The 12072-nt window shown below is 38.7% G+C and overlaps 1 protein-coding gene across 48 annotated transcripts in view; it reads left to right on the top strand.

The window, feature by feature from the left end:
* Rims1 (regulating synaptic membrane exocytosis 1) overlaps positions 1-12072 on the top strand; it is a 499647-nt gene that overhangs the window by 343909 nt on the left and 143666 nt on the right. For 47 of the 48 annotated variants that reach the window (XR_010054639.1, XR_010054638.1, XR_010054637.1 and 44 more), the window contains 5 exon segments: positions 689-801; positions 5799-5929; positions 7654-7825; positions 7931-8084; positions 9078-9149. Coding sequence is in view for 42 of the 48 variants with exons in the window: in NM_052829.3 (NP_439894.2) it covers positions 689-801; positions 5799-5929; positions 7654-7825; positions 7931-8084; positions 9078-9149 (642 nt within the window). In the remaining 6 variants the exon portion in view is untranslated. 48 annotated transcript variants of the gene reach the window in all.

The following is a 12072-nucleotide window of genomic DNA, read 5'->3' as shown; positions in this document are numbered from 1 at the left end:
GGTCCCAACAGTATTTCCCAACGAAGCCTCATCGAGTTTTGAGCAGGTGTGTGTAGTCAAGAGCTTGACGGAGTGACTGCGTTTCATAGCGTTTTGCTTTTCCTCACGTGTCTCGGTACAGAGTAACAGCACCTTCCCTTCCGTGAAAGAGAAACTAATTACAGCATTGAGTTGATGAGAGACACTGTTCTCAGACGTTTAAGAGGTTTATTTGTAAGATAAAATGTAAGAGGTATAGTCCTATGATAAAAAGTTATGCTGTCTGAATTTAAAGGAGCCTCCGTTTGCTCCATACCGTTCATATTAATTTGTTACTGTAGACACAATATAGCAAATATCTATTAGCCCCAATAACTCGTGCAGCAGGTACCGTATCCTTGTTACCAATTCTGAAAGCTTGTCTATTGATGGAATATAGGATAGAGCCAATACAGAAGAATGTCCTTCAAAATGTGGATAATATCTTTCATGTTGAAGCAAATGAGTACAGTATCATATTGTATCATTTAAATATAGAATGAACTAAAGGTCACCGAAGAGATAGATGTTTCTAGAGACACCCATGGAAAGCGAATTCTGTATCAAACAGTGTTGGCTACGGCTTTACACCAATTCCAGATACATTTATCGTTTGGTTCAAGAATTTACTTCTCACACTAACAAATGCTCGTTTCTATTCTCATTTTAGGTTCAAGTTCCTTTGAATCTCAGAAAATGGAAAGGCCTTCTATTTCTGTTATTTCTCCAACCAGCCCTGGAGCTCTGAAAGATGCCCCACAAGTCTTACCAGGGCAACTCTCAGTATGTACTTTTTATACATAGTGAATGCCATTAGGATTTGCTCTTTGAATGCAGCATTAAAAATCGCCTGGCTTTCTGGGACCTCCAGTGACCACATAGTCATTTGACACTGTCATCGGCTTCATCATTGTGTGATGCATTTCTTCAGTTTTTCTTTCACTCACATACATCCGCCTGGCCTTAGGGGGAGAGACTAAAGTGGGTCCAGATGTCGGACAAGACACAGGTCAAAAGACTGATGATCTCTTGCCTTGTAACTTCCTAACTATGCTGGATGTTGAAGCTGATGGTTTCCGGAGACTTAACACTCTCTCACGTTCTGGGGCTGATAACCACTGGCTTCTTTTCTCTACAACTCTCTGTGCTTTATTTCACTTCTTAACTCTATCTCACTGCTCCCTGTGAAAAACTTAATTCTGTGTCACTGTTCTGCTCTCCATTAAGCACTGGAGACTCCATTTGTCCTTACTGCTCTGTGCTAAAGTCTTAACCCTTTGTTACAGTTCTATGCTTCATTAAGCACTGAGGAAACTTAACTTTTTATCTCTCTATTATTTGTTAGTCTCTGTGCAAGATTAAGTGCTAGAAAAAAAACGTTACTTTTCACCTGTAGTGGGAAATATTAAAAAAGCACCATCCCATGCTAGTGCTGGCTACTCTCTGGCCCCGGCGATCATGCCGCCTCAATGGCCAATGGCTAGCACCATGCAGCGACCACCTATCTCGTGGTTCTCTTGCTGGGGATTCCCAGCCATCTGCCCTCTGTGGTTAGCTGTCACAAATCCCTGTAACCAGGTAGAAACAAAACTTTAGAGGCTTGTAATTTATCAGTCAGATTTATATCAGTAAATTCTCAACCCACAAAACATGCAAACAAGGAACTCAAAACTCAATTGATAAAAACACAAGCTATACATCTAGATGGGGCAAACACACCCTACTTATTAATTAATTAATTATCTATGAAATCTCCATTACTTACGGCTCCCAGGACCATGTGGTTCTGGCTTCTCGTCTTCTCCTGTAGGGTTCCATCTTGCCTCCTCCTCTCTGTTTTTCTGTACCCGTCTCTGAAATTCTCAGCCCGCCTTCCTTTTCTACTGCCCAATCACAGCTCACGCCGTGTCTTGTGCCTGCCTTCATCTGCACACAGACAGCAATCTACACTTACTTCCACTCTCTGTGCTTGATTATTCTGTCTTAACTCTATGTTACTCTGAAGCCAGAAGCCGCAGACCTCTGGGAGAATCATCACCTCTTGTTTAACAGCTGGGAAAATAAATAAAGTGTTAATTGGTACAGCTTCTTTCTCCCTTGCCTTGAAGTCTCGCCTCTCACTGGCTAGGCAAGAGGGAGGCTTGGAGTGATAAAACTTTTATTGAATCAGGAGAAGGGAGTCGCCCTACCAGAAAGAAAAATTTTTTACACAATATGCATAAACACACATACATTCATGTACACATTCGTGCACATACTCATACACCTTCTAAGTTACTTATCTCATACTCACATACTTACACATATGCATCTACACATCTATACTTACATATGGAAAATATATATATATATATACTGGAAAGAACAAAAGCCTCCACGAGCAGCTTCCATTGGGCAATCACCAACACAGAACGAACTCATTCATTCTGCATGAAAAATGAGCTTCAACCTTTATTGCATAGAGGAAGAAGAAGCTTCTATCTGTCTATTGCTAACTGAAATGTTAAAAACCCGTCTCATTGTAAGAAAAGCCTGACTGCTGCTTTCTGCTCTCTCTGCGGCTCCTTCTCCTCATCTGCTCAGCCCCTCCTCTCTGTAATACTTCTGTGTTATGCTCTGTCTGCCTCCTTAACTCTGCCCTCTTCTTCTGCCTGCTAACTCAGTGCTCCCCTTCCTCCCTCTGTCATCATCGTTCCTAGATTTAGTATTTTCCCAAGACACGGGTCATATGGTACTCTGGTTTTCAAAAGTTCACCACATGAGTTCAAACGTGAATTGAAGTTGTCAATTGGGTAAGACGTTTACAACAGTGATGCCCACATGTGTTTCCATTAGAACTAGTTATTTGGCTAGATATTCATCACCTGCCACTAGTTCCGCAGGCTCACTGAGCATCTGCAACTGTAATTCTTAGGTCTGAGTTAGCATTGAAGTTTTGTATAGATTAACCGAGTCAGTATTTTCTTTTTTTTTTTTCTTGTACTTGGCAATACTTTATTCTTTCTCTTTTATGACCTTTAGTTAATTGTTTTATGGCCTAAAGAACTGTATTCCTAAATCATAAATTTAGTGCGGTTAGCCTGTGAAAAGTTGGAGAGTCCAAATTGCAGGTTTCCTATTACGGAGTGCTCTAACTGCAGTCCTTAATATAAAGGGCCTGATAATTACTAGTAGAGTTTTTACTAATTCTTGGAGACTCATCATTAGGAATTAAGAAATCATCTATTTGTATAGCATCACTACAAGAGAGTACGTCTTTGTTGATCTGCAGGAAATCTGCCCAATGGTCCGGGCAAAGACCCAGGGAGTGGTATAGTAATTTAATAACGTCAGAAAGGTACATGGACAGCAGGAATCAAATCCTGAGACATCTTCTTTTGGCCTTGCCTCTAAGGGGTCGCTCACTGCTGTCCCATGGCGAACCATCTCTGGAAGATCACCTGCTAGCATTTTCGACTCTTCTAGATGGCTCCTGACGGAATGTTTGCCATGTGCCAAAGTCTCTCTAAACATTAACTGGTGAACGGTGGCCTTTGGAAAAACATTCACGTTTTTGCTATATTACATCTAGTTTCAGGGGTAAATAGGTATTGACAAACATTCACAGAATGCTGTGCTCAATTTTCTCAACCATTTTATGAGCCTGGAGCTAAGAAACTTAAATTTTAAAAATTCCATTAACTTCTTAGCACATTTATTTTCAAAAATGAGAGCACAGATGCTACTCAGACCCAGCTACCCATGTACTTCCTGTGGGTTTACTCTCTGACCTGGGGATGCACAGAGAAACAAACTGGCCCACTGCTGAGAATAGTTCATTGACCGGAAAAGCAGAAACTGGGATATTTGTATTAATAACTGTAAGGAAATCTTGCTTCAAATTGTCCTCTGCATGGTTGAATTTTTATTCCTTGGTGGTGTGTGGGTTTCTGTGGTTGATTCTGAAGTTCTTCTTTTGACTGATAAGTCGAAGGAAATAATTTTATGCCAACTATTATTTTCATGTGTTTTTATTTGTAACTCCTCTTTGTAATGGAGGAAATAATGTAACCGGTTTCATTGCCTGGACATTTACTTATTCCTTGTGCTTGCCTCTGACTCTCCCCCTGCACCATTAAAACAGGTCAAAGCCTAGTTTGGTTGTAAAAAGAGAACCAGAGGATAGGATTCATACATCACCAAATCATCTAATTTAGCCTGTCTTACTATTTGGACTCCATAATACACTCTCTCACATCCCCACTAATCATTTGAATGTAAATTTATTACTTAATCAGAAAATGAAAAGTTTCAAGGACAAAACTGAAGAAAGCTTGGTGCCTTGTTCTTGCTGCTGGCCCAGGGTCTGCCTCTGAGGTCACTGTGTGTTTCTCTATTCAGCTCTAGCATGAAGACTTCATCATTCAGAGTACCACTCAGCCCTCATGTTGTCTGAAGTGTCATACATGTGTCATACATGTGTCATTCAGAGTACCACTCAGCCCTCATGTTGTCTGAAGTGTCATACATGTGTCATACATGTGTCATTCAGAGTACCACTCAGCCCTCATGTTGTCTGAAGTGTCATACATGTGTCATACATGTGTCATTCAGAGTACCACTCAGCCCTCATGTTGTCTGAAGTGTCAGACATGTGTCATACATGTGTCATTCAGAGTACCACTCAGCCCTTATGTTGTCTGAAGTGTCAGACATGTGTCATACATGTGTCATTCAGAGTACCACTCAGCCCTCATGTTGTCTGAAGTGTCATACATGTGTCATACATGTGTCATTCAGAGTACCACTCAGGCCTCATGTTGTCTGAAGTGTCAGACATGTGTCATACATGTGTCACATATGTGTCAGTCAGGGTATCACTCAGCCCTCATGTCGTCTGAAGTGTCACACATGTGTTAAGCCTCCCCTTTGTTTTCCTTTCTCTCATAGTTATTAGCTAATTAAAACTTATTCCTGAAAATTAAATGAGAAAAATGTCAGGAAACAGCAAATTGTGCCTGGGGCAGGGTGGTCCTGTAGTAAATGTCTTTCGTGGCCTCTTCCCTTCTATCTTACTCAACTCTTATTTTGGCTATGTCTCACTAGAACACACTTCCTTCCTTCTTTTATTCTCTTTTATTCTGAGATTATAATATGATTACATCAATCTTATATCATTTTCCTGCTCAACATCAGCATAGTCTTTAGAAACCTCTTCTTTTGTTTTGCATGTTTGTTGTTTGTTGGTTTTTTGTTGTGCTTTTTATTCTTTGTTTCTGTTTTGTTTTTGCTTTTCTGAGACAGGGTTTATCTGTGTATGTTGGCTGTTCTGGAACACACTCTGCAGACCAGGCTGGCCTCGAACACAGAGATTTGCCAGCCTCTGTCTCCCAAGTGCTGGAATTAAATGTGTGTGCCACCCACCACAGCCTGGCATGGGGAGTACTTCTAAGGATCTTAAAATAAACCCATTGGTGATCACCAACTGTTGTATTTAATAGTTAAACAAACAAAACAGAACCCACCATGATTATTTTAATTTTCTCAGCATTAAAAGAACAAGCTTGGTTGGATTTTTATCCCTAGAGATGTAATACTGCAGGTTTGCCCATTATGAGTTAGACATACAATGCTTAATAGAGAAAAGTTAACTTCTTAGTGGTTATGCTTCTAAATCACTGTAATTCCCTTATACATCAAGTCAAAATTTGACCCTTTAAATAGAATTCTAATGTTTTATTAAGGATCATATTACCTCATGACTTTGATAAATAACAGGGATTTTTCTGCATTTCTCCTAGGTGAAGCTATGGTATGATAAAGTGGGGCACCAGCTGATTGTAAATGTTCTACAAGCAACAGATCTACCCCCTAGAGTAGATGGCCGTCCCAGGAATCCCTATGTAAAAATGTATTTTCTTCCAGATAGAAGGTAATAAGTGAATTTTGAAAAGTTGACTGACTTCTGTATTAAAGGGAAAATGCTTTTTTTTTCTATTTCTGGGACATATTTTTAAATATAATAAGTAATTCTATTTAGGGGACCAAACTGCATTATCCCATAAGACAATGCCTTATACCTTTTACTTGGAAGTAAAATGGTAATTTTAAGTGTATCAATTAGTTGACCCACTTCATTAAAATGTAACTTTATATGTATATGTCACAGCTTACATTTGTAATTGAAATCAGTAATATTTAGTATTATTATTATTAATGCCTGTGGGCACAATTTAGATTTTGTTGTTACAATGCAAATAGTTAAAGGATGGGCTGGGGATGTAGGTCCATGGTAAAGCGCTCACCAAGCTTGTGTGACGCTCTGGGTTTGAACCTCACCTCAAGGCATTCTTAATAAGTGTCAGGTTTTAGCCTTGAAGGAGACAGTTATAGACATGAGCCTCTTAGGCTGATGGGACACCGTAGAAGAAGGAAATGGAGAGACTGTGAACGATTATGGTAGACATGCTGTGATCTCCAACTTCTTGGCAAGACAGAACATTTGCAATCAAGAACTCAAACCTGCAAGAGTTTACCTGCACTGAAGTTACATGCACGCATGTACACACACACAAAACACACACACACACACACAAAACACACACACATACACATACAACACACACACAAAACATATACAATACACACAACACATACACATACATATATCTACACCCAATGCAAAACACACACATACAAAACAGTCATCACACACACAAAACACATACCATACACACATACCACGCACATGCACATGTGTATACACAAGACACACATAGCACGCACATGCACATGTGTACACACAAGACACACAAGACACACATACACAACACACAACATACACATACATACACACACATACACACATATACACATACCACATACATACACAAATGCACAACACACACACACAACACAGTCATACAAAATTCACAAACTGCAAACACACACCATACACACAAAGCACACACGTACACACACGTACACACACCACACACAAAGAACATACACATAACATACACACACAACATACATACACATACATACATATACACACTACATACATACACATACATACATATACACACTACATACATACACTCACACAAAGCATACACAAACACAACACATACACAGAACACACACATAGCATACACACACACACACACACACACACACACACACACACACACACCAGGAGGCAGAAGTTCTTCAGCAGTCAGGCATGGATGGGGAGGAGTTCATAGATCCTTCTCATGGATAAACTATTTGCTACAGATGTTCTGGAACTTTTCCACTTCAGTTATCTGTCCACTAGGAGCCCAGTCAGTGAGCACACAGGTAGCTGACATTAAACTCAGTACAGAGTGTATCATACAAAGTCAGGAATCTCCTAAAAGGGCCTGTAGGGAGTTGGGTGGGAAGGTTTATAGGGGGTGGGATAAGATGAAAATAGAGAGGGATGGTAAACAGAATCCACTATGCGTGTGTATAAAGTTGTCAGAGAATAATCTTAGTTCCAGGGAAGGAAGGACAAAGGGTAGTGGATTGAAATCACACATGACCGCAGTTGAGGGCAGCGTACCCACTGCCCTCAGTGTCTTGCTTGTTTGTTGTCCCGCTTGTTCATTGAGGACACGTTTTTTTACGTTTCAGCGACAAAAGTAAAAGGAGAACCAAAACAGTAAAGAAACTTCTAGAGCCAAAATGGAACCAGACATTTGTCTACTCACACGTACATCGTAGAGATTTTCGAGAGCGAATGTTAGAGATTACCGTGTGGGACCAGCCGAGAGTACAGGACGAAGAGAGTGAATTTCTTGGAGAGGTGATGTCTAAAATGTCAAGCGAACCTGTTTACTGTGGCTTTTGCCCTTACCTGTTAGTCACGGGCACCTTCCTTTTGTGTTTCATTTGAGAAATACCGTTTCAGATCCTCATAGAGTTGGAAACAGCGCTTTTAGATGATGAGCCCCATTGGTATAAACTCCAGACACATGACGAATCTTCACTACCTCTGCCTCAGCCATCACCGTTCATGCCCAGGCGGCATATTCATGGAGAGAGCTCCAGCAAAAAGCTACAAAGTAGGTTCAGTTCAATTTAGTCAACAGACAGTAATTATGTTGCTTTGTTCTGCCTGTAGGATTGGTGCTCAAAACATAGATCCTTTCCGTTGTTTCTTAATTGTAGAGCAAACTAGTAGAAACATTGTTCATTTCTTTAAGAGAGATTCAGCCCAACTACTTTTGTTATATTTCACAGTAAAAATAATATATGTGCTATGAAGAGTAACAGATGAATGCTAATATTCTCCCAGTGACGTCTTGCACATTGCTTGAGTCATCGATGGGCTGACTGGTGGAATGACTTCTCTCTTTAGTAAAGGGCTGCTGTATATGTGGCCGCTTTACCACTTTTCCAGGGTTTATTAATCTTTTTGATGAGAAATACATAGTTTAAACCATGACAGTGTAAGCTTATTGTTATTCATGGGGCTATTAGGACATTCCTCTGTAATAATTTTTGAGTTATCAGCAAATATATGGTCCAGCAGATGAAACTTAGAAGCATTGTTTTGATAATCTGGAAAAAAATTTTTTTGCCTTTTCATTAAATAGCATATGTCCGTGTTTCCCAGGTTGATAATATCCTCAAAATTAATATTCATAAGTGTCTCAGCTAATAAGCATATTTTTTAATAATGGCTTGAATGCTTTTTAATCATGCCAGATGGATGACAAGCTTGGTCTTTGAACCCATATCCTCGTCCTATTCTGTACAGGATGAGTTGTGGGCACTCCACTGTCTGCTTTCAGAGTAGCATTTAAAATGAAGAAGGATAGAAGTCAAATGAAGAAGGATAGAAGTAATATCTTATTCCGTCAACATCCTTCTGTGTGATTGTATGTAGGAGGACGTTCTGTGAAAAATTATTATTGTTATTTTAAACAGACACGTTTCTAGAAAAAAAAACCAGACCCTTGCTTACTTTGAATTATTGTTGTTCAACAATGTCCTTTGCATGTCGTAAACCGAGTAGACACACAGAGGTATCTGTTTGCCTTACTGTTGTGCAGGATCTCAGCGAATCAGTGATAGTGACATCTCAGATTATGAGGTTGATGATGGTATTGGAGTAGTGCCTCCAGGTACGTGGTGAAAGGCTGAGCCCCACCTCACTGTCTCTGCTTGTTTCCGCTGCCCACTTCCAGGCTCCTTCCTTCCGGACACTGAACTGGAGGTCCTTAGTGCAGAAACATCAGCGTTATGTTATTCCATGGTGACTTGTGTCTCAAATTGTTAATGTCTAAAATGGACCGGCATCTCTTGAATCCATGCCCCTAGTTACTTGTTACAGTCCGGGTCTCCCTTAGAAGAATGCCTAAGTTAGGTTAAACAAACAAACAAAAAACCCCCACTAATTCACAGTGCTCTGAGCATTCGTGAGAATGTGGATGTCGTTTTGAAAGGATACTGTTAATCTTACCACATCTGATTCCATTCTCCTGTGTTTTATATTGTATTTCTATGATTTTTCTCCCCCCTCCCACCTCCTCCATTTCTCAAAATACCATAGCCTTCCATGGAATATACTAAGAAAGGTGCATGGCAGGGTTTAAAATTGCATGTGCATGGCTGTAACTTTCAGTGCTTCTGTGATGTGCTCACTAGCTATACCCACTGTGTGTACACGTCTCGAAGAAAGACAGTGCTCTCAAAAGAGTCAATATCTCTTTGACATACGTGTCTTGTCTATGTATAAGTTGGCGACATTTTGTGACATTTGAAAGTTTGAATTTACATTTTTTTTCGTGAGTTGTTAGGGGAGCGCAGGAGATCAAGAAACACTTTTTTTCCCCTCTCAGTCCTCTTTGTTTAACCAGTAAAGGGGAAATGAATGTTCAACTGAGGATGAAAAGAGACAGTCCAGAATATATAAATGTGACTAACTAAAGGTAGTTCATTAGAGCGATATTGGCATATAAGCCCTTCGTTTATGCCTGCACTGCAGGGGATGCCCTTATTTTAAGGAGATCAATTTTATTAAAATTTATAGAATCAGCACTAATGAGAGAGTTCAGACATTTTGGAAGGATGAGCATTCAAAATAAGATAAAAATACAGAGGATTTTTTTTAAAAAGAATCACATGTTTGTATTCTGTCATTCAAAGAAAGAACTTATGTATAAAAAGTCCAAATACTGTTAAATCAAACAGTGCTGTGGGCTAGCTTAGAGTATGATCAAGAATTCTGTACAGTCATGGATAACATTTTCTATTTGCTGTTTTTGTTTTTAAGGGACCATACATTCTTAACAGAATCTCTCACAGAAAATAAAATTGCAAAATTTAAGGAAATTGAATTGCTAAATATGATCAAAATTCTTTCATCATATTTAAATCAATAGAATGGGACTATTGCTGCTAAGAAAGTAATCAAATAATTACTGGGATGGGTTGGCCTTAATGTTACTACTATGGGTGTTTCTCATGTTGTATCCAACGTTTTCACTTTTGTAAACGAGATATTAGAGGATGAGTGAGTAGCCAACTTCAAACGTTTATTTAAGTGGCAAGCTTCTCTTCCTCTCAGTAGTCAGCATGACTTACAGATGCACTGCTCACGCTTGGGCGTCAGTTACAGAACTCTGAATTATAAACGTAGCTTTATTTTCCAATAAATATATTAGTAGTTCTAGTGTTTGGAGAATGGAACCTATTATCTTTGTTATACAAAAACAAATGCTTAATGTTGTGGTAGTTATTAAATCCACGAGGGGTGAGGACGTGTGAAATTCAGTTGTTGTAGAATGTTCCGTATTCCTGTGGTTATATGAACGGCCGAAGAAGCATGAAACCCATCGGCAAATTGCTGTTACTTAAAGGGTGGCATCCCCCACTCTTAGGAATATTTCAGTAAGTTCAGGAAATGAGAATAAAATCTTGAATTTATAACTGAACAAAGTTAAAAAAGTTAAGAACCGCCCCTTACAACTCGCGACTTAAGCCAGCCTGCATGTTGTCAATAATGATTAAAATCTAGAAAATCAAATAATCAAAAGATATAAACAGAGTAATAGATAAATAGTATTGTGTATATTTTATATTTATATAATTAATAATATAATTGAAATAAAACTACAAACAATAATGATGTAAGTACTCATTAATGCGAAAAGATGTAGACATGATCACTTAACATAAAGTCAGGTTTTAAAATTTTGACTGTTACATCATGCACACACACAGTAGTGACCCTGAATCACTAAAATGGCGTACGTTGCCTTCAGTATACTCTCGGTATAAGCCACAAGTTATTTTTGACTCCTAAAAGAAATTTCCTAAAAGCACTTAGCATCTAGAAAGCGTTAGGATAATACTTGTTTTCTCTAAAGTCCTTTCTTAACAAATACACAATATTTAAGCCACATCATGCAAATAACTCAATTAAAAACTAGGTGTTCTTTTAAAACACATCACTCTTTGTTTTTATAGTAATTATAAAGATCCAATTTACATGCTTTGGCCATCATTGAAATTTTGAGATCATTATACCCTTAATTAAATATTGATGCACCATTATTGTACCTAATTGTTCCCATTTAAAGTTGAAACCATTTAAACCTTGGGTTCAGTTATTGATACAATTGTCCCCCTTTAAAATATGAAGTCTATCAATACATGCTGACAGATTAGTAATCTGTTGTTTAAAAAAAAAAGACTTTCTCCACAACACGCTAAGAACAGGTGTAATCACTATTGTTTGACACAGTGAAAATACCCATTTTTAAGTTATACGATTAAGGTTATGTTGCCATTTTAGGGTCATTTCCGACTATTCAAGAAGGTGAGCTCCTTTCATCGAAATATCGCTTAATTGCTCTTTCTTAAATATTTTTCATCTTGATCCTAAAGATAACCTCTATGCCGTAAATTTATGGACAGATGGTACAGTCACGTCCACCTAGCTGGTGGCTAGTTATCAACTTGCTTTTCCAAGTTGTGTTTGATGGCATAGTTTTAAAGTCAGTGAGAAATTAAAAAAGAAAAAGACAAATAAGAAACAAAAAC

This window comes from Rattus norvegicus, chromosome 9 (assembly GCF_036323735.1).
Source record: "Rattus norvegicus strain BN/NHsdMcwi chromosome 9, GRCr8, whole genome shotgun sequence".
NCBI lineage: Eukaryota > Metazoa > Chordata > Mammalia > Rodentia > Muridae > Rattus > Rattus norvegicus.
This window is presented reverse-complemented; position numbering and strand designations above follow the sequence as displayed.